General features: G+C 37.3%; 2 protein-coding genes across 2 annotated transcripts; one reads left to right on the top strand and one right to left on the bottom strand.

The window, feature by feature from the left end:
• Positions 1–55: 55 nt before the first annotated feature.
• LOC126370757 (uncharacterized) lies at positions 56–879 on the bottom strand. The gene is made up of 2 exons (XM_050015793.1): positions 343–879; positions 56–89 (listed from the first exon to the last, which is right to left on the bottom strand). Exons 1-2 carry the CDS (start codon positions 776–778, stop codon positions 70–72), a joined length of 456 nt encoding a protein of 151 aa, XP_049871750.1. The 5' UTR covers positions 779–879; the 3' UTR covers positions 56–69.
• Positions 880–5,982: 5,103 nt separating this feature from the next.
• On the top strand, positions 5,983–10,345 carry LOC126370750 (60S ribosomal protein L17). Its single transcript, XM_050015787.1, has 4 exons — positions 5,983–6,054; positions 6,250–6,338; positions 6,741–7,013; positions 10,104–10,345. The coding sequence occupies exons 2-4, from the start codon at positions 6,258–6,260 to the stop codon at positions 10,311–10,313; spliced, it is 564 nt and encodes a 187-aa protein (XP_049871744.1). The 5' UTR covers positions 5,983–6,054; positions 6,250–6,257; the 3' UTR covers positions 10,314–10,345.
• Positions 10,346–24,622: the final 14,277 nt, after the last annotated feature.

Here is a 24,622-nt window from a genome sequence, read left to right as displayed (position 1 = left end):
AGAAACGAAGATAATCACGGTCATCCGGGACGAGAGAAATTTGAAGAAATGCTTTCGCTATGTCAGATGTCACTCCAATTCTGTTTTTCCTGAAATTAATCAACAGATTAGGAATTTGCTCGAGAAGATTCACACCTTTTTCCAGGCACGAGTTTAGGGATATGCCATTCCTATCCTTGGCAGAAGCATCAAATACGGGACGGATCTTTGTGGTCAAACTTGATTCCTTTATAACCGCATGATGTGGCATATAGTGGCCTTGGATTGATTGGTCAGGTGCTTCCTCGATAATGTTAAGCTTTAACCACTCGCGAAACACTTTATCGTAATCGTTGAGCTTACCAAGTTGTTTGAGACGAGTCATGGTGCTGTCCATCCTCTTCTTGGCAAGATCATAGTTGGCATGTGGACGCGGAACATCACGCCAAGGCAAACTCGCCTCGTAACGACCTTCTTCGTTGACCCTTAAGTTCTCCTCGAAGGTTCGGAGAATCTCCTGCTCGCGAGCAGACTTGGTTGCTTGCATCGCGGGATCGGTAATGCCTATCGCCTCCAGAGTCCATAAATCTGTAAGGTCAATCTTTGTTAAACAGTGAAGAGTCGTGGCTGAGTTTGTCACAGAGCTGTAAATCCCAGTTATTGGACCTTGCACTGTCCACCCTAATTTCGTGTTTATTGCGGTCAAGTTATTCTCCAGTTGTATAACGTTACCCGTAAAAAGTAACCCAGAGAAGTCCGCACCAATCAGTAAATTTACCTCGTCGGGAGAGTCAGTCATTGAGTCACTTAAAGTAATACCTTTTTGACGTAGTTGCTCAGTTACAGTACATGATCTTAATTTAGGTAAAAGGTTACATATATTTGTTTGTTCTACAACAGATAAATGACAATGGGCACTTTTGTATGAAACTTGGTCCAAGAACCTCCACTGATGAGACTTATATGTAATGAAAGCTTATGCTTTCCCTATGATTCTGGCAAAGTTCTATCAGATTCTGTCCCGGGGTTCTTTTTTTACGGCCATGTTTGTCCTGGCTAAAAATGTGATAAAATACAGTGGGAGCTAAAATCGACTCAAGATTTCTTGCTGAATAACTAAGTCTACATAAATAATTATGTATCATATTGTATATCATTTTAAAGAGGATCTTTTCCAGAATCCGAAACATAAAAAAAAACAAAAAAAATCTTTTTGTAAGCGAATTATAGTCAATTTATATCTGCAGCGCCATTGTTTCTCGGTAGCTAAGTTCAAGTTTCATGCCTTTTACCCCTTCCAAAAGTATCTTACCGATTTTTTTTTTATATTGCTTCCGGAATTTGATCTGAGTGATAATAACAAGAAAAATAAATAGACACCTCTCCGATAGAGACCGGCTAAGCTATTGCCTATTGCAAGAAATCGTCATCATTAGCAAGTCATTACGGTATTGCATATAAGCTTATCAGCAACTTGGAACTTGGTCCAAGAACCTCCACTGGTGAGACTTGCATGTAATGATAGCTTATACTTGTCCTATGATTCTGGCAAAGTTCTATCAAACTCTGTCCTAGGGTTTTTTTACGGCCATGTTTGTCCTGAGTGTACAGTAGTGGACTGCAAAATCACCTCAGGATTTGTTGTCAAAAAACTATTTAACTAAGTCTATATACATAATTATATATCATAATGTATATCAATTCTAAAGGGGAAGTTTATCAGAATAAGAAACACAAATAAAAAAAATGCATTAAGTATGTAAACGACTTTTAGCCAACTCACGTCCGTAGCACCATTTTTCTCAGCAGCTACGTACGAGTTTCGCGCCTTCCAACCTTTCCAAAGGAGCCCAATCATTTTTTCCTTCTTCTGATATTGCATTCTTAACCTGACAAGTGACAACAACAAGAAATAAAATAGATACCATTCCGATAGAGGCCGCGTAAGCTATGGACCTATTGCAAGATAACGTACTCAAAGGCTAGTCATTATAATCCAACAGACGTAACATGATTAGAATGCGGGAGGACGCAAATGTAGCATGTTTTCTTTCACCACAATCTTGTTTTATTAATCCAGGCTTATATCTTGTCTTATAAACAATGCCGAATGGTACAACAAACGTATCGTAAACGTAAGGTTGCCTGGTAGTAATTGCTACCTTGGCAATAAAGCCGCCTTTTGCACCAGTTATTGCCTGAACTTGTTTAATAAATGTGTTTCTTTTGTATACAATAGAGTCATTATATTGCATCTTGATTAGAATGACTTATTTCTTGTTTCTCTCGTACTAAGCTGTATACTGTTAGTGTTAAAGAGACACATATTTCGTCTCTTTCGCATAAGGCGATGTATTACATTTCCGTCCCGCCGCATTCTAATCATGTTACGTCTGTTGGATTATAATGACTAGCCTTTGAGTACGTTATCTTGCAATAGGTCCATAGCTTACGCGGCCTCTATCGGAATGGTATCTATTTTATTTCTTCTTATTTTTTTTATTTTTTTTTCTTTGTTGTCACTTGTCAGGTTAAGAATGCAATATCAGAAGAAGGAAAAAATGATTGGGCTCCTTTGGAAAGGTTGGAAGGCGCGAAACTCGTACGTAGCTGCTGAGAAAAATGGTGCTACGGACGTGAGTTGGCTAAAAGTCGTTTACATACTTAATGCATTTTTTTTATTTGTGTTTCTGATTCTGATAAACTTCCCCTTTAAAATTGATATACATTATGATATATATTTATGTATATAGACTTAGTTAAATAGTTTTTCGACAACAAATCCTGAGGTGATTTTGCAGTCCACTACTGTACACTCAGGACAAACATGGCCGTAAAAAAACCCTAGGACAGAGTTTGATAGAACTTTGCCAGAATCATAGAACAAGTATAAGCTATCATTACATGCAAGTCTCACCAGTGGAGGTTCTTGGACCAAGTTCCAAGTTGCTGATAAGCTTATATGCAATACCGTAATGACTTGCTAATGATGACGATTTCTTGCAATAGGCAATAGCTTAGGCGGTCTCTATCGGAGAGGTGTCTATTTATTTTTCTTGTTATTATCACTCAGATCAAATTCCGGAAGCAATATAAAAAAAATCGGTAAGATACTTTTGGTAGGGGTAAAAGGCATGAAACTTGAACTTAGCTACCGAGAAACAATGGCGCTGCAGATATAAATTGACTATAATTCGCTTACAAAAAGATTTTTTTTGTTTTTTTTTATGTTTCGGATTCTGGAAAAGATCCTCTTTAAAATGATATACAATATGATACATAATTATTTATGTAGACTTAGTTATTCAGCAAGAAATCTTGAGTCGATTTTAGCTCCCACTGTATTTTATCACATTTTTAGCCAGGACAAACATGGCCGTAAAAAAAGAACCCCGGGACAGAATCTGATAGAACTTTGCCAGAATCATAGGGAAAGCATAAGCTTTCATTACATATAAGTCTCATCAGTGGAGGTTCTTGGACCAGATTCGCCCATTCTCCTTTATATAAAAGTTATTTTCGGTGTTCTTGACACAAATGTCAAAAATTTGACACTCTTCTTTTTTCGTCTCGAACCCGCCGAACAAACATTGACGTAATACCTCCTTTCTTGTAGGTTTTAGGCCAAGCTTCTGTACTATGTCCTTTTTTAAATAAGATCTTTGCGAACCACTGTCAATAAGCGCTCTGATGCAAACCTCTTTCTTCCCGTGTACGAGTTTTACCACCAATGTCTGCAGCAAAGTAGTGCTTGACTTGCGTTGGCATGACAACAGAGTTTCCTCCTGTTGTTTGCAATCTTTTGAAGCGGTGGCCATGTCTTCGCACATAATTGTGTAATGTCGCTTTTTGCAAAAAAGACACTTGGGGAAGCTTTTGCATTTTTTTGCAATATGGTTGCTTTTTAAGCAAATTAAACAAGCTTTCTTGCCTTTTATAAACTCTACACGCTCCTTGACTGTCATCTTTGCCGCCTTGTAACACTCTACGGCTGAATGCGTGTTCTTACTGCACCATATGCACGTCGACACTTCTTGTTTGATAGAAACTTCTTTGTCGCGCTTGGTTTCTGTCACGAAGCAGGCTGTAGGTGGCTTCGGCTTTACCAAGGTTGTTTCCTCGAACTATCGTTTGGCTAATTGGATACGTTCTTCAGATTCTACTTCTTGCCGTAAGAACTTCATCAAGTTAGTTAGCTCCCTGTGTTCTGGTGTGCTGCGGTGCCAGGCACGTAGTACGCTCTCGGGCAAAGCTGACTCTACCATAGGGAATAGCATTGAAGCATACTTGTCGTTTGTCACGCCGAGTGTTTCTAGAGCTTGCAAATGTGTCTGGAGATTGTCATGTAGGTTTGACAAGTTTGTGAGGTCTCCTTTGCATTGCATCAAGGAGAGCAATCCTCTAACGTACGTCTCAATGAGAACGTCATCTCTGGCGAATCTTGCCTTTAGTGCATCGACTGCCTTTTTATAGTTCTCAGCACAAGGTGGGTAGCTTTCGACCAGCTGTCGCGCGCTGCTGTTTGGGGTCATGGACTGTAGAAGGTACTGAAACTTGTCGCTTGCGTCAATATTAACATCTTCGTCTATCTTCTTGAACTGTCCCCAAAATAATAGCCACGACTTTACGTTGCCATCGAATTTAATCAGCTCCAGCTTGGGTAAAGAAGGAAGCCTGTGGATGCCTGACTTTGGCTTGTCGCCAGATTCTGCAGAGTGCAGTGAGGATGCACTGTTGGTGCACGAACTTGTTTTAGCAAACATGGATTTTACCTTATGCCATCTCATTTTGTAGTCCATGGCCTTTTCTTGGTCTGCTTGGTATAAAGCTTCATTAAAATCTTCAGCCTCACACCACAAGTTCCTTACTGCTGCTTCAGCTTCGAACAGATTTGCAGTCGTCTCCGATAGTAGGTCAAAAAATTGACCAGCGTCTCTATCGTTTGTTTCGACGGCCTGCAGGGTCTTGTCCGCAAGGAGAGTGAACTCCCTCCTATACTGCGTACGTTTACGCCTCCATGAGTCCATAATTTATCACGGTCGCCAGAAAATGTGGCAGATGAAAAGGCGTTTGTGCCAGAATAAAATGGAACTTTTTGCCTCCGGCTGCGCCTTGGTGGGGAGGGTTTTATGAGCGGATGATCGGATTCTTAAAACAAATCCTACGAAGAGTGTTAGGAAGAGCTTCTATCACACTGACAGAGCTGCAGACGGTACTTTGTGATTGCGAGGCGGTAATTAATAGCAGGCCCCTCACATTTGTAAGCGGTCAAAAGGATCTGCAACCGTTGACTCCTTCAATGTTCATCCAGCCTCTACTGTCCCATCATACAACTGACTTTGATGAAGTCGATAGAAAGGCCTTAAATATCCGGTATCGTTATTGTCAGAATTTACGCGAAGACTTACGGAAAAGGTTTAAGGATGAATACGTGAGTGAACTTATACAAAAACGTGAGCGAGCAAAAACTGTACCGCTACAAGTTGGCGACATTGTTTTGGTAGAGACTGAAGGCAAGCGCGTGACGTGGCCATTAGCCTTTATAGAGGAATTGTATCCTGGTGCTGACGGTGTGACGAGAGTGGTTCGGGTACGGACTTCAACAGGAACAAAACTAAGACCAATACAACGTGTTTTTCCTCTTGAAGTGCACGCGACTGACAGTTCTATATTAGATTCTATCTCCAGACAAAGAGAGACTGACTCAACAGACCATAACGACGACGACGCGACAAACCATCCCAACACTGCTGAGGCCAGGAGCACACGGTCAAGGCGAGCCGGGAGGCTGCCGCTGCGCCTGTTCGATTATATCTTAGACTGAATAGGTGACCTCCCGGTTTTTCCGGCCCTGGCAGTGTGACGTATGTTGCTTAGTAACAGATCTACAACTGCTGTTTTTTGAGTGTCATTTTTCTCTCTCCGAATAAAATATTGTTTTGTACGTTGCACAAACGCCTTTTCATCTGCCACAATTATAATAAATTACACTAGCAACATTAACAGCTGTCAATGTCAAATTGACGTTAAACAAGTTTGTCTATGCCTTTTCCTGTCTAAATTTCCCCCTGAGAGGTTGGTTTCGTGTTTTTTAAAATCTGTTTTAATCCCGAAATTTATTAAATATTGAATTAAATCACGTTATGGCATCTCAGTTTACAGTGTTTCCTCGTTATATACGTGTTAATTTTAAGAGAAATGGGGAAATCGTAGATGTCATAAGATGATAACCTAGATGGTGTTTGTAATGAAGCCGCATCTGTGTTTCAGAAGCAAAAATGGGTCGTTACTCTCGGGAGCCGGATAATCCAGCGAAGTCATGCAAAGCGCGTGGCTCAAACCTCCGTGTTCACTTCAAGGTAAGTTTTGTGTATCAAGTGTACCGTTCGTATTTTGATATAAACAATGATCTCCACATGTACTGAGTTTTACATTGTACTTATCTATCGCTTTGAGAATTGATGATATGCACCAATGTTTTCTATGTTCTGAAATAGAAGTGGGTAATTCAGTAAATTTTAAAAAATTGACACTTGCTAACCTACAAATATGTACCTAACCTACTGTAATGTCATCTATAGTACTAACAGTACCCAGTATGGTACTGTTAAACGTAAAATGATTATAATGGGAGCAGGACAGATACAATACATCGCCTAGCCCGAAATAGACCTACAGAAATCTACTCATGAAGAAATCATGCTCAAGCTTTATTAATATTTCTATCATTAACACTCACTCCACGATTTCTCTACTTGCAGAACACATATGAGACTGCTATGGCAATCAGAAAGATGCCTCTGCGTCGGGCTATCCGTTACCTCAAGAATGTGACTGAGAAGAAAGAGTGCATTCCGTTCCGTCGCTTCAATGGTGGTGTAGGCCGCTGTGCACAGGCCAAGCAGTTCGGAACCACACAGGGACGCTGGCCCAAGAAGTCGGCGGAATTTCTGCTCCAACTCTTGAGGAACGCTGAGTCCAACGCTGACTACAAAGGCCTTGATGTTGACAGGCTGGTCATTGATCACATTCAGGTATGTTTTTATTTGTATTATTCAATTCTTATACATGCATAATGCACTCTAGTCTAAATACTTAAAACTACCCTACTAACATAACATCTATCATAATCAACTGGAAAAGATTACAATAGAGTCTGTATGCCATATTTTATGTGTTTAGAGAAAATAATGATTAAATAGATTGTCTGGTTAGTACTGTGGAATGGTTGGCAGTCACTATCCACATTCTGCTGTCCTGTAACTTTTTGTGATCTTTATGGTCTGCATTGTGCATTGTACATTGTACCTAATTGAAATGTTGCAAATTGCCATTCAATAAAGTGATGTAGGTAGTTTTACTAAACTTTATATTGTTCTTACAACAAACATTATTATTTACAATGTAGGGTAATTCTAACAGTATCATGATTAAGATTTATGTAAATATAAATAATCATATTGAGAAACTTGAAAACTATAGATTTCTTACTATAAATAGCTTTCTATTTGTCTTTTACAACACATTATACCTACATATAATAAGCGGCAAAGAAAGAGGGTAGACAGATATGTCTGCCCGTAGAAAATTATGGATGTACCTACTCCACTCCAATCTCATCAGTCATCCCGTGATCATGACACTTGCAACAGTTTCGAAATATCGGGAGTCTCATATCCCTGCTTTTAACGCGGTAAGAACCCTTTATGTGTTTTAATTACATAGTATAATAAGTGAATAATGAAGGGTGGTTTTTGCCCAGCAGTGGGACTGTCCTTTTGGGGCAGAGTATGTTATGTTTATTGTTTATATTACAGAAAAGTGATGTGATTATTCCCATAATTACATAACATAAGTTCATGACTTTTTCACAATTAGGCCAGTCAGAGGTATGGCAATATAAATAAAACCACACCCACACTTTATCGGTCTTTCTGTAAGACCTACTGTAACAAGTAGTGAGCTAGTGCCACCTAATTGGACAAACCAATTGTGTTGGTTGGAGTATACCTAATTGGGCACTATGAAATGGGACTTAAAAAAATTTTTGATCGATTTAATATGAGCCATGGACATAGCCAAATTTTCGAGTGAAATTAGTATGAAAGAGGTACTTGTAAAATTTTTCAAATATTTGCTAGGGGGCACTGTGAGTTGGGACTTGGAAGTTGTATGAGCTATGGACATAGCCGAATTTTCGAGTGAAATTAGTATGGAGCATTTATCCAGCACCCACAATCACATTAGTGAAATATTTATTTAGATATTACTGTTTGCCTCCATTTTCAAAAGTAGATCTCTAGTTGGTAACAAAATAATAAACAAATACTTAGAATTTGAAGATGCTTGTTACCACCATGCCTTGATCGGTTCTGTGCTGTTATGAATCACACAAAATTCACAATAAATTATTATTTGTTGTGTTTATTTTGAACTACCCACATAGATAGATAAAATACTTTGAGCAAAATTGACACAAAATACAGAGATAAGGACAACATATACAGAACAGCACACACTTATTGCTCATGCAGCAATTTCTTCCAGGCAACCTTTGGGTACAGGACATTTTGTACAAATATAATAATAGTGGGTTAGTGCATTCTAACAAAATAAATAATTAATAGAACTACTTACATAAAATAAGTACATTTAACTTTTAACTTTTTAACTTTATATTATACATAAATATATAAAATTAATATAATATTATGCATATTCATATTCTACAATTCTTTTTCTAATATTTTCTTTTAGTCTACATTTTTGCTGCAATGCCTTCTTGCTTGACAGTAACATTTACTTGTGTAAACTGTTTTCTGAAGGCAGAAATAAATAGTAACAAAGATTTTTATAGAGAAATATGTATAGTCTTTCTCTTAACATTTGTTACTTACACATTAAGACAGATAATGGCCCCGATTCCTGCAAACACCTAATTTTATTTTAAGTTATACCTACCTGTTATTTTCTTATCCGCCGAAAGGGAAAGGGACAGTTGATTAGCAATTGTTAATTTTAAAATGAATAAATAACGCGGAGGAATAAAATAGGCAAGTTTCTGAAATATAATATAATTGGAGTTGGACTAATTGAATTAGAAAAAGAAGTAGGTAGGTACTTAAATAACATTCCGAGACTTACTAACCGCGTAAACTTAAAACAATGTATAAGTTTCTGAAATGCTAATATAAAATTTAGGGAGGCTTCCTTTACATTTCTGCCTAAATTTCACGTGTGTTCCATAAGTTTTATGCCTGTCGATTACTCGTCCCTTTCCTTTTCGGCGAATACGAAACAGACATCTTTTAATTTAAGGTTTAACATACTTTATTTCTCAAAATAATACATTTGATTCGCTTACTAAGAAACAGTCACTTTCATATGAGTAGTTTTAAACAACATTGGAGTTGGACTAATTGAATTAGAAAAAGAAGTAGGTAGGTACTTAAATAACATTCCGAGACTTACTATACTAATTACAAATTAAAAGAAACCTGCTTATTAGTTACACATCCCAATTTGGATACATTATTATTTAAGTATGCTTCAGTCTGAGCAGACATGGAATACCTTACGTTGATTGCAATATAAGTAGGTACTTGTGTTCTTGCTATGCTATAAAAAAATGAATGAATAACCCGGGCCAATAAAATAGGCATGCTGTGAACTTAATTCTGCCGGGTTAATGGCTAATATAAAATTTTGGAAGTTTTTTTTAAATTTCTGCTTAAAATTGACGTATATTCCGTAAATTTTATGCCCGTCCATTACCCGTACCTTTCATTTTCAGCAGATAAAAAAATGATAGGTATAACTTAAAATAAAATTACATGGTGTGTAAAGAAATCAGCACCATTATCCACTGAAATACTATGAACAAATAGACTCACATTTGCTAAGAAATTTATCTAAAAGAGTTGTTATGGTTATATTATTATTAACTTGTTATGGCTGTTCAAATATAGTGCAATATTGGTTGTACAGTGATGTTACATGCCATCGCTTTTGACAAGATGCCCCGCGGACACTTTACAGAGATCGGTTGTGTATTTGTTATACGAGATCTATGCATAAATCTAATTCATAAATCTAATTTCAAATAAATCTTTTCTTTATTCCAGGTAAACCGTGCGCCTTGCCTGCGCAGGCGGACATACCGCGCCCACGGTCGTATTAACCCCTACATGTCGTCTCCCTGCCACCTCGAGGTGTGCCTCAGCGAGCGTGAAGACGCCGTCGCACGCGCCGCTCCCGCCGACGACGCGCCCGCCAAGAAGAAGCTGTCTAAGAAGAAGCTTGCGCGCCAAAAGGAAAAGATGATGAGGGAATAGATGTATAAGAGTTAATAAATGGCTTACTACAACCTTTCGTTTCATTTCAGATGTTTATCAAAACCGGTTATTCCACCTATTTCTATCAAAGTATTTACCCTAATTGTGCTATATTCGTGAGCTTATATGTTGTAATACAAACCTTGTAAGTTTTGATCTTTGGAGTAGTCAAGAGGTACATCCATTGTAAGATGAACTAAGTAGAACTATATGGGATTGAAGGGAATAAGGGTGTTTTGAAATTCTAAATTCCCTACGACACTACTAGCTGGTAGTGCAGAAGGGAATAAATATTCCCCACGGCACAACTGGTAGTGCGGCTTGGTAGTGCGGTGGGGAAGAAGGGGAACCACACCTCAGCGAACTTTCTGAAACACCGTGACAGGTGGTGGTTCGTTTCGCCGTCTATAATGGTGGAGCCAACTGAGTTAGTGAAAACTGGGGGGGTTAAAAAGCAATATTGCAATTCGACGTTTGTGGCGCACACAAATGTATAACAATATGGCTTTTTTTAGATGAATTGCTTCTATGTGACCTTTTCAGCGTGACCGTCAGGATGGCCTGTCACTACCCTTATTTTACATCGAAGTAATTATTAAAAGTTAGTGATCAGCTGCTATATACCAGTTGGCACCGATCGTTAGACAGTTGGTACCCTTGATTTAAAGAAAATAATCTACTTTTTTAGGTGACGGGCCATTCTTGCATCAGGATCGCTGGTCACCTATGCAGTGAGAACAAACTGCGCACATTTATAGAGTTTATTTATAACCAATAGTTGGTACTAACTGGTACCTTCATATACGTAGTTTTAGAGCTCATAACTTTTAAGGATAAAAAGTTCTATTACTAGTAGTACTATTTCGAAGTCGTAACGCCTACAGAATTAAATGAGCAATTCCGAAATTGAACACATACGCGGTATTTTTATCAGCAGGCGCCACCTGATAAAATTTACTTTTAAGTTATCTTTATATTACACATTGCAGTTTACGTGTACTACCAGCGCCGCTGCCATCGAGAACACTTCAATATAAATCTTAGCATTTAAACGCGCCGCTCTCCGCACCGCCGCCGCCGCCGCGCTGCTGCCGCTGTCATCCAGTTTGAGGCCTTTGCGTAAAATTAAACGAATTTAAACGTGTTTTTGTACCTTTATTACATCGAATAAAAGTCAAGTATGAATTTCCACCAAAATATATCACACAAACATAATACTTTAACTTTTAAAATCATAGATACAGAATAATACTACGTATAGAACGGTAACTCCGCTCCGCACTACTTCGTATCGGGCGCCGACCTTAACCCGTCTAGTCTGAAGTTGCCATAAGGCGCTAAGAAGTAATGGGGAGACTGGCTCGTTTGTACTTATGAGAATAAGATTTTGTATGGAGTGTCTGAGGTGTACCAAAATGTCGGTTGTTTAGCGAACCGTTTCCATATCAAACTGTCTTCCTAGCTGCTTATGCTTTTGCAGGACAATCAGCTTCTCATTCTCGTGCCTCATACTTTTTATTTCCGACAGCACCCCACAGAGCAAACTCTCCAAAAAGAAATTTGCCTCTGCCAACCTTTCGGAATTCTGCCTTGCTTCAGTTATTTTCTTCTTAGCCAGTTCTATCCTATCTTTTAATACCAAGTTTTCTTCTTTCACTGCTTTAATGCGGTTGTTAATGCCAGTCATTTTTGAACTGGTAATTCAGGTCTCTTAGTTTGCAAACTTCGGCTTTTGCGTTGAATATTTTCTTTTGGAGTTTATTGTTTTTTTCTTTGAGCTGTATGGCTCTTGACATTTCCTGATGCTGCTTATTGGTGACCTCACAGAGCTGGTCGCGGAGGGCCTTGTTTTCTTCAAGAATTCTCTTCAACTTCAATGTTAGAGGTGTAGTTTTTTTCCACGCAGTTGTATTTTCATTTTTCTGCCCTTGCATCACTCCAAATCGTGTGGTGTCTGCATTTACATTACTTGTAAATTTTTATTAGTTTTAATTATTTATTAGATTTTTAATGCCGAAGTTTCGTGAGGTTCACGTGACATTGATGTTTTTTTTTGTTTATTTTTTATGTCTGCGTTGGGGATATAGATTTATTATGCGGAGACTTTAATCCTCCTTTCTTAACTTTATTCGTGGATTGGTGGAGGGTGCTTTGGAGATAAAAAAGGCATATCTTACTCGGAAGTAGCGACACCTGATGGGAGAAATAGGGATGTGTGTCAGGATGGCGTGAGAGATGTCTGAATAGTCACAAAATGTGTACGTGATAACTGTACCTAAACTGTACTAAACTGTATGAAAACTGTGCCTCAAGCAATTCAATATTAAATAGATAGTAAAATATGCACGCCATCCTGACGTCAGCTTGGCACGCATAGTGGGATATGTTAATACGAGTGGGAACTATGTTCTGAATCATACTTCAATAAACTGTACCTCATAAAACTGCCAATGAAAAAAAATATATTCGCACTTGATATCTATAAAATCAAAAACATTGTTTTTCTATTTATTATATCTATTATGTTCATAATAATCACATTTTATTAATAAAATTAATGTTATTTTATTAAAAAAATGTGTTAAAATCTCCATTTATTTATTTTATTGCTATTTGCCGATTAATTTTCAACAGGCGCTTGTTTTCTCGTAATACAATAGAAGATTATGTAAACTGTACTGGTTGAGGAAAACTATGAGTTATGACCAAGTTTTAATTAATAGTGTTTAGGGTATATCATTATTCATCATTACTTCTCATTTAACTTACGGATTAAAAAAAAATAGTGAGGGTAGTTTTAATTATTTTACATTGTTTTAAGTTTACGCGGTTATTATCATAATTAAAACACATAATAACGGAATATCGAAAATATCGGGATATATATATAGTGTCGAAATATCGGGAGTCTCATATCCCCATTTAAACGCGGTAAGAACCCGTTATTATGTGTTTTAATTAATTATTTTTATTCCACTTTACCGTGTTTGTGCCATATAAAAGAAGCAAACGAAAAAATAAACTGTTTCTATACTCAACAATTTTGTTTTTTTTTTTCATTGGCAGTTTTATGAGGTACAGTTCATTGAAGTATGTTTCAGAACATAGTTCCCACACGTTTGGAGTTGGGCGATATCTCACTATGCGTGCCAAGCTGACGTCCCAAGTAGCAACCGATTGTCTTAAAAGAGAATTGTAGATATCTTGAAGGCAAGTAGACTAAATCAAACCCTTGTCTTGGATAAGTCTTATAGGTCTCAAAGATATCCCTCAAGATATCTTGAAGATACAGTTTAGTAAAAGTGGGCACATACTTTAACTCTTATACAAGACAGACTTAAGACAACGCTAAGTCAGACTTAAACCCTACTTTAGACAATGTTCTTGCGTATTCTAAACTTAGAATTCTTGTAGTATCACTTAATACCAAGAATGTATACTTGAAGATATCTACAATACTTAGTTAAGACTATAGGATTGAATTGCACTGAGTCAATTGTAACTTAACGAAGTAAAACTTCAGGTCATACTAAAACGATTTTTACTTCACGCGTCTTTATTTTAGAATATAATGGCGAACATTTATATTAACACAAGAAATGAAGTCTGTAAGAAAATGGCGTCTAAAATATTTGTTAAGTTGTTTTAACAAAAGGTTATTCTGCCGTTTCACATACAGGAAATTATAAACGCATGATTGTTTCTCGTGTAAAATCGATAGAAAGTGTTAAAAAACAGAAGGGCCTTTAATATACCAGAAAAATAATAATAAAATTTGGATTGATTATTCAGCAAATAAAAAAAATGGTGACATATAGTATAGAGAAATTCATTTTCTATTAATATGTGACAGCTAAACGCAGTAATTGTTACTACAACAGAAATATATATTAATTTACTTCAGTTTTTGACGATAATATTGTCAAAAAAATATTACATGTTTTCTTCCTGTAAGTGCAAAATGGCGTTAAGTAATATTTTTCTAAATGAAGTAAGACTTTAGAAACAATTGATTTCGTAAGAATCAGTTTAGAAAAGTAAAGTCAAGTTGCACTTCATCAAGTACTAGTTAGAAATTTTACTTCAATTGTCTAGGAGTATACCAACTTAAGACAAAAAGCATTTAGTGAATTCCTACTTAAAACTCTTATATCTAAAGTGATCCTCTATTTTGATTTAGTAAAGTAATGTCGTAAAATCATGTTTGTTTATTCTGTGCCAGAATCATGTATGTAACAAGTAACAATTAAAATCGAACAAGCTTAAAACCTATGGAAAGTATGTTTGTTTGAGAGGTAAGTTTTTCGACTCGTGGAAGATAAAACAATATTGTTATGCTGAGTTCTTACTTGGATAGGAATGTGATTTACTTAATTATTTAATATTTATCACAATTGGAACTAACAAACATAAACTCAATTTGCTAATGAGTCTCCGCGCATACATTCTCATAGGTACCTACATGGTTCGCTGACGCAAAGTAGGTACGATCACCGCGCTTCTAATTGCCAACGGAAACAATGTGATTATTGTAAAAATTAACGAGTATCCGTTGAATATTGTATATACGAAGAACCCTTGCAATTTGATTAACGTCGTGTGTGTGCGCGGTAGTTTCTAATCCCACCAAAAACATTATTGTTAAAAAAGTCGGCCAAATTCCCGATGGCTTTATCAAGCTAAAAAAATAAAGAAATCGAATCTAATGCCCACTTTAAATGCATTTAACCATACGCAAAACTTAAAATAGATAGATATGTTTTGTTTATGATTGTGAATAAAGCTTAGTTAAAAATAGGTAAATTTTAAAATTATTAAAAGAAAGAATGAAAGAAGAAAGAAAAGTATCTAGACACGCGGTAGCGTGTCAAGCCAAGTTCAAGAAATAGAACTGGCGAGCCGCACCGTGTGTAATATTACACAAACCATTTGGAGGCACTTTTGACCCCCTCATACATCAAAACCTATTTCACATAAACGTATCAAATTTGGCTCATATATTGAGACTTGTGAGATACATATAAGTGTTCTAAATTTCATAAGCTTATCCTAAAATCCTCATTTTTATCATTGACTGACTGACTGACTGACCTATAGATCAAAACTCTAACCCAGTTCCAGATGACCTAGAGTTAAAATTTGGTATGCAGATAGGTAATTAGATGAATATAAAGGAAAAAATAAAAAAAACTGGCAACTTTTTAATAATTAGATTCTATCATGAACGCTTAACATAAATACCTAATAAGTGCCTGTATCTAACTATAGATGTAAGAATCAGTAAGTAATCAAAACTCATGACAGCCGGTCTTTTTGTGGTAGGTATGTAGATTAACTTAACATAACATACAATCACGCCTATATGCCCTATCGGGGTAGGCAGAGCACTAAGTGATCATAAAATCACTTGATGCCACATTCGACAAGTACTTTAAGGGTAGGTATAGTCCGTTCAAGAATGATCTTCATAAAAGGTAAACAAACCTGTTACTACAAAGAATGTTCGAATTTCACCTAAACTACGCAAAGTATTCTTCTAATAACATCCGTAGCACTCAATAGATGTATGATTTCTTAGCTCAATGTGAAATTAACGGACTATAAGCAAGTTGGAACATGTGTTTAGCGGTGATAGGTTGTCAGCTTTTTGCCCACGATACAACACAACTCTCATCCATTTTACTGGCATATTATTTTTTTTTAACTTAACGTGAATCTTAAACGAGTTTAATAGGTATTCAAATGTTTTATATCTATAAAGTCGACTTTTAGTTTTGAATTTGTCCTTTTAAAAGGACCCACGCGTTACGAGGATATGTACTTACCTACAATAAGACAGACCTTAGGCTACAATATATTATCTTATGTTATAAGAAGATATGATATGTTATACTGTTACTTATAAATAAATTTCAGGACTGACCATTGAACTTGGCACCCATTTAGATCTCACTTCTTTTGTCGTTGAAGTCAACAACCAAAGCATTTATCATAATATTGAACTTGGCTCTCATTTCACATTTATGTTTTTGATTGGATTTATTTGTTATTAGACTAATAGGTACCTAATTTTATATTTGAACTTAGCAGGTTTTAATATAAAACTCGATTTTTCATGGTGTAGTGTTGCCGTGCGCTTAGACTAGGTTAGACTAGCTTAGTCATTTTTGAGAAGATTTGTGCGAGACGTAGCTACCTGGGCCGCCACACGCTGGATCGGATTTGAAAAACAGGAACTTACGATTTTTTTCCAAAAAAATTGTGTTATGCCAATCGATATAAAAAAAAATGATGGCAATGAAGAAGATATCGCATCGCTAACAAAAACAGTGGGATGTGCATTATCACAGGTTAATTTTCTGTATTTAATATTCTGCCTTCGAAAACCACCAGATCCTTTTATTATTTGGACGTCATCCATCTTTCTGCTTGCTTCTATTTCGATTTTATCGTCCATTGAATAGACTTTTCTTATGTTTTACTTATTGTAGTCAAAAACGAATAAAACAGTTTTGTATAGGAGCAACAAATAATAAAAATTGCCTTAAGTATATCTAGGCAATCAATTTTTACTTTACAAGACTAAACTGATACTTCACTAAATCAATTTAGTGTTAAGTGAGCCTTCAAATAATCTGAGTAAAGTAAAAGAATACTTGTAGACTTAACAGTAGGCTGAGATAAGACTAAATAGTTTTGTGAATACTTAACTTGGTTTTATGTAGGTATTCTAAATTATCTAAAGTAGGATTTGTTGAAAACTATATAGTATTAAAGAAGGAAATGAATTTATGAAGTCCTAATAAGTCCTATTTGATTTGGATAAATCTCACTTTAGCTAAAGTTTAGACATATATGACTTAATCACAATTCTTGATTGCTACTTGGGGTCATGACGGCGTGCTTATTTCACTATCTATTTAATATTGAATTGCTTGAGGTACTTACAGTTTTCATAAGCATAGGTGCAGTGGTAGGTATTAGCATTGAATATTAGTACTTAACTCAAAAGTAGTCTAATGATGTTTTCTTTTGATTCCTGTCCGCCAGCACCGAGTGATTGCCTGGTAGAAATTGCTTTAGAGCAGTAAGGCCGCCCAATTGTACTATATCCATGTGATGTCTGGTTTTGTGTATATTTTTACCCGACTGCGGCGAAGAAAAAGGAGGGTTATGGTATTTGGTTATAGTGTTTACAACGCAGTCTAAGTAGGAAATAAACCATAATGGAGTACGGAAACTTTGTCGCTCTTGCACTTACGAGAACAAATTACAAATGAATCCACATCTGCATGGCTTCCTGATGCACCGGGTCGCCGTCAGTTGTCGCTCAGTTAGCACGCATGTCGCACGCGCGGGCCACTGCGCTGCTCTGTGCGTGCGCACTAGTTGCGAACGTCGCCGCTGAACCTGCGCCGGCGCCGCCTCGGAGGGTCGATCATAAAGGTATGTTGAACGTTTGTTTGTTTCATGTACTTAGTTACTTTACAGTTATTCCTTTAATTTTTAGGTATTTAATAAACAAGTACCAATTTCTCATGTTTCGAATTGCCAAGAATAACAAGTTAAATAAAATAACATAAGCTTGCGATAAACTTCCAATTGGGGTAGTATAATAATAATAATAATAATAAAGAAGTTTATTCAACCACAAATATTTTTACAAAATCGCTTAAACCTAATTACATGTAACACATTATCAGTTGTGGCCGAAAAGGAGGAGCCTCAGCATTGCTGCTGCTTTTCAGTCACCCCCTGTATAACCAACTGAGTCGCTACACTGGACGCCGCGAGAACATTTTACCAAAACAACGACACAATTAAAATAAAAATTTAGACAGAAAAATCTGGCGAGGAATAAACGAAAGTACTTTTCGGGGAAATCAGGTTGTTATACCTCTGATATCCATCACAAGATAAAGTACTCGTACCCACGCCTCACCGAGCTTTCTGTTAGACCAACGTGATAGGTGATGATCGCCGTTTATAATGCTCGAGCCAACTGTGTTAGTGACAACTGTACTTAAGGTAAATTAATAACGCATTGGTGCTAGTCCGGTACCGGACACTTGAGCACCTAAATTAAATGTGACGAAAATAGGTTATAGTTAAATAAACGTGTAGTTCGATTTCGGTAGTAGTAGGCATCGGGCATGCCTCGAGAAATGACTAACCAAACTTTATTAAATAGTGGTAGGAGGAACCTACCTTCCAAATCATGTAACCATTTTTTATGACGTCATAGGGTGCTTTTTCATACAAATTCCATAGTAATTTCGTGTTCAGACGTTTCATCATCATCATCACCAGCCCATTAACGTCCCCACTGCTGGGGCACGGGCCTTCCCTATGGATGGATAGGGAGATCGGGCCTTAAACCATCACGCGGGCCCAGTGCGGATTGATGGTTATTAACGACTGCTAATGCAGCCGGGACCAACGGCTTAACGTGCCTTCCGAAGCACGGAGGAGCTCGAGATGAAAACTTTTTTTTGTGGTCACCCATCCTATGACCGGCCTTTGCGAAAGTTGCTTAACTTCAACAATCGCAGACCGAGCGCGTTTACCGCTGCGCCACCGAGCTCCTCAAGTACTTATAGTAGGTAGTTTAGGTACTTATCTATATTGTAAACAAAAAAGATATGATTCGCGTCATGATACGCGTCATAGAGAAAACCATTCTCTTATCGTGTGGGTTGTGAGATGGAATACCAACCTCATCAACCCTGGTGTCAGGGTTATTACTGAGCCGCCAAATGCCCCTGACATGGCTCACGTAACGACTACACTTACATGAGTAAGGAGTAACCGGGACCAACGGCTTAACGTGCCTTCCGAAGCACGGATCGTCTTACTTTCGGAAAATCAGGTGATCAACCTGTAATGTCCTAACCAAACTGGGGATTTTTGGTCATATGTCCCCACCGGGATTCGAACCCGGAGAAAACCATTGTAAGCGCCTAAGCGCATTCTGATGTGACTTTTGTTAACACAACCTCGCAACTGACACACTAATTTGAAATTTTTAGTGCAGGTAATCTTTTTGAGGTCTAAATTTTCAAAGAGAAATCTTGGTTTCGTTGGAGTAAATCACACCAGAATGCGATTATTCAAAAAGGTAAGAGAAACGCTTACGCTCATCATTTTTACGAGCAAAATTTTAACAGGACAACGAATGAGGTCATTGGTACAGTGGGGACCTTCTCGTGTGAGTAATCTTCTTCCATTGGGTACATTATCACTCCTGGCATACGTTTTTTATGTCCTCAATTCGAAATCATGATCTTTTAAACTTTCAATTGGGTCACTGTGTCTTTATGAGCTTGGTTGTTTCGGTCTTATTGGATTTATTGTGTCCTGTGGGCTCTGCACGGTTACCGCGCCGCGATATAAATATTTTGAGGCCTTCGACCAATAGCCGTTTGACGTCCATCTACGTAGATAGCATTCGTATCCTTTATTGGTCGAAGCGCTCAATACAATTCGCGCCGCGCGCGGCGCGGTTTTCATGCAGACCCGGTTGGGGGGTTAAAAAGGCCACATGACTTTTGCACATATAAAATGGCAATACTTATTGCTTTTTTAGATGAATTGCTTTGTTGTGGTCGAAGCAATTCATCTAAAAAAGCAATATTGCCATTTGACATTTGTTTGCATTGCGCACTTACTTTTATAATACGCAAATGTCAAATTACAATATTGCTTTTTTAGATGAATTGCTTTGATGAGGCCGTTTGAACCCCCCTGTTCTTAATTTTGAAGTCTGACCCCTGATTGAAGACTTAAGAACGAGGTATTGCGGGAGTCATACATTTCATACGTTTTATGGTGTACTATGATTGAATGGATTGATTACTACCGTTGTATATATAATTTATGTTAGGCGTAACGAATAATATATTATATATTATCTCATTATTCGGGTAGGAATATAATTATTCCAAAATACAGTATAATGAAAGACGCATATCTTAATATACAAAAATTGTTGCTTGATTTTTGACTTCATAGAATTATATTGTTACCTATATTGCTTCTGTTTATTTTGATCAGAATAATAATGGGTGGCAGATGTAATTGCCTGGGTGTAATAAAAAGGGTCACCATTTATACCCAAAAACAAAGATAAAGGATGCGTACGTCGGTTATCCATGAAATTAGAAGGTTAAACGAAGGAAAATCTGTACAGCGCCATATTGTTTTTGAAGAACGTAGCCTGGAAAGTCTCTCATTCATCCCCTGATTACTTATAGCTCTGCTCACCCCTTCGCTGTGAGATTATGTAGTACGTGTTTTGTTGTCTTCGACGTCGTCCAAAAGAGGTATGACGAAAACTGCACTCATTCACACTGTCACGATGACACGGCCCATTTATATTTAGATCATTGCCACCAACGTGTATCTAGGCGAACTCGTGCGCATGTCAACGGTCGCGGCTGCTTTTGATCTGCTGCGGATGACCCATATAAGACGTAACAACGGATGGAGATTATCTCACCCTATTTTGGGTCTTGATTTGATTCTCAGTGCGTAAGTACGTTTGCAAGATGACCGTTACGTTTCATTTAAGGTGCTAGTAGCCATAGGTGTACCTTGTTTGTAATGGTTTTCCCATATTTATTTATTTATACATTTATTGTTTATTTATACATGTATTGTTGTTAGGTCGGTGGCGCAACGGTTAACGCGCTCGGTCTGCGATTGCTGAAGTTAAGCAACTTTCGCAAAGGCCGGTCATAGGATGGGTGACCACAAAAAAAGTTTTCATCTCGAGCTTCTTCGTGTTTCGGAAGGCACGTTAAGCCGTTGGTCCCGGCTACATTAGCAGTCGTTAATAACCACCAATCCGCACTGGGCCCGTGTGGTGGTTTAAGGCCCGATCTCTGTATCCATCCATAGGGAAGGCCCGTGCCCCAGCAGTGGGGACGTTAATGGGTTGGTGATGATGATGACATTTATTGTTACATAATATTCTTACAAACATTATCAATGTGACGTCGTTAAATCGGCTATTATGGAGCCCACGTCAATTTTAGGCAGAAATGAAAAAGCCTTCCAAAATGTTATATTGACCAATAAACCGACAGAATTAAGTTGACAGCATACGTCAAACGGATTGCATATGAGCGAGTTGTCTATTTTACTCGCCTGGGTTATTTGTTCATTTTAAAATTAACAATTGTCAATCGTCCGTTGCTTTCCCTTTTGGCGAAAAAGAAAATGACGGGTATTTTTTATTAAATAAAAGAGGCTCTTGTCGTTTGATCATAATCTCACCTGGTGGTGTGTGTCGATGTGGTCTAGGATGGATCACGCTTACCTAGCAAATGTCTATTCACTCTAACCTTGAAGACTCCCAGATTATAACGAGTTTGAAAAACAGACGACGGCAGACAGTTGCAGTCCTTTGCTGTTCACATCAAAAAGGAAGAGGCAAAACGTTTAGTGCGGATTGCTTGTATATCCACAACACAAGGATGAAATAATTAAAGCACGTAATAACGGGTTTTTATAGGTAGATCCATAATTTACTTAACATAACATAAACAGCCTATATACGTCCCACTGCTGGGCACAGGCCTCCCCTCAATCAACCGGAGGGGGTATGGAGCATACTCCACCACGCTGCTCCAATGCGGGTTGGTGGAGGTGTTTTACGGCTGATAGCCGGGACCAACGGCTTAACGTGCCCTCCGAAGCACGGAATCATCTTACTTTTCAGACAATCAGGTGATTCAAGCCTGAAAAGTCCTTACCAAACAAAGGACAGTCTCACAAAGTGATTTCGACGATGTCCCCATCGGGAATCGAACCCGGACCTCCAGATCGTGAGCCTAACGCTCTAACCACTAGACTACGGAGGCTGTTAGATCCATAATTTACTTAATTTTATTTTTTTAATATCGGGAGTCTCATATCCCCATTTAAACGCGGTACAAACTTGTACACCATCATAGTATGCAAATAAAGAATATTGAATATTGAAAGATCCCGTTATTATGTGCTTTAATTATGATAATAACCGTGTAAACTTAAAACAATGTATAAGGATGAAATGTTGTAGATGTAGTTGTCCGTAGATGGAATGGAGTCGGTGGAATTAACTCGTGAAGATCCTGCGCACACTCACCGAAGTGTATCCTATAAAAGACCGAGGGTATAACTTAAAATAAATTTAGGAGGTGTCTGCAGGAATCGGGGCCAGTACCTATGTACTTATAAAAATAAAGTTGCAAGCGGGTCAATCTCGTGACTCGTCCGATGTATGTTTACATCCAAACTCCCGCCCACCGCGGCAAATTGCGTTCACTTCCTTAGCCTGACGTTTTGATAAATTTATGCGTAGGAGATCCGGGAGGAATGTGCTATGCGCAGTGTCAACGTCCGTAGTACCTGTACGAGTTTTGCGAGTTACCTATACGATTTAAGATAAGATATTTATTGCATTCCTGGTGCCATTACAGAGGTCTTAAAAGTAGAGGAAAGTACTAACAGGAACCCCGTAAGAGCACTACAAATAGTCAACACAAGTATTTACCAAAAATAATAATGATTAAATTAAATATACATATTTTTTAATTAGTATGTAACAGATTCGTTAAAAATCTTCTGCAGCGTATAGAACGATTTTTCTATTACTTAAGTATTTTTATATAGATAATCGCCGGTTGGTGTCACATCACATTTAGATTAAATTGTCTTAAGGGGCCTTTATGTGTTGGCTTCGGCCCCACGCAAGTTTTCCAAAACCCCACCCCAACCAACCCTATAGTCTCGAGATATGGAAATGACCAACTAATTAATAATCAAATAAATGCAACTTGTATTTTAATTTGTCTAACATTTTTAGATTTTCCTTCCTTAAGTATTTAACTGTTTAACAAAGATAGTAATACGTGATTTTTATCTTTTATTTATTTAGAGATATGGAAACGACATACAAATAAATAATAATACATACATAAACTCACGCCCGTAATCCCAAATGGGATGGGCACAGCCACAAGTAATCAAAGACAACTTGCAGCCACTGTTGATACGAAGTCCTAAGATGGATATGATGAACCTTATGGTGATAAGGGATCAGCCTATCGCCCATAACATTAGTCCATCATGTTAGAGGACGCAATCCCTCTGTCGGTTTTTACGACATGCCCGGGAAGACAAGCAGCTGAACGTGTTCTATGTTTTTTATTTGCTCCCAGAACAGCATAGAAGCAATAAATAATAATAATAAGTATTGTAGGCGTGCGTTGCGTTTGTCTGTTGCGTATTTTATCTCTGGTATGGTAAGTGGTGACTTCCTATTCTATGTACGAGGGATGCGGTACGTACGACTCTTGATTACGGAAGGATTGCATTATATATAGTAGTGGGTCGTGTTTTCAATTATATTGTTTACGTCCTGGCGTAAATAATACCGTCTCTAGTTTATTTTAGTTCAGTCTAATTTCCTTTTCCTGTCCGGCAAAACTTTTAGGTATTTATTTATTTAATAAATAATCATATTTTTTTACACCATAGACAAAATATTTACATTATAGAATAATATGAAAAAAGGAAACCAGGAATTAACATTAAATAAAAATAAACAAATTATTTACAATTAACTATTAAGCTACTTTCGTTGAAAAGCCCGCCTCGAATCGTACCTGGCTGAATGTAAGTACCCTTATTAATAGTGGTTGTAAGATTTCTTTGATTACTTGCAGCATTACCCACCCAATTATGGATGACAGGCGTCAGTACGTGTAAAACTTGGACGAATTAACCACCAAAGTCACCCGGTTTGTTCGAAGTTTGAATTTCGAATTATACGAACTCTTTCCAAACAGTATCTTTTAAAAATTAACCTGTTTTGACCTTTATATAACCTTTATTGTGTAACCAGTGCCGCGTCTATCAAAACTTACAAGTCTACACGTTCACAAGCTACAAGTTACTCACAAGTACATGTAATTTACATTTATCAAAAAAAAAGTAGAGAATTGTAAAATAAATACATGTAAAATAAATATTGACACTTGTAACATGTAATTTAATATTTTAAAATCAATTAATAATGAAAATTTATTAACAAGAAAATTTATTGTAATTACAGAGCTTGTAAGTTTTGATAAACAGGACACTGGTCTAACCATACATTGTTTGATTACGAATATGACCAATTCAATGGGCTACTTGATACCCTAGTCAAATGAGATACTTGTTACGAAACGTCAAAACGAAAGTTTTCTTTGCAGTTTATACGGATATACTGTCCTATGACGTCATTAATAAAACGATCTTAAACGTCGTACTCATTGTTA

Source organism: Pectinophora gossypiella, chromosome 11, assembly GCF_024362695.1.
Source record: "Pectinophora gossypiella chromosome 11, ilPecGoss1.1, whole genome shotgun sequence".
NCBI lineage: Eukaryota > Metazoa > Arthropoda > Insecta > Lepidoptera > Gelechiidae > Pectinophora > Pectinophora gossypiella.
This window is presented reverse-complemented; position numbering and strand designations above follow the sequence as displayed.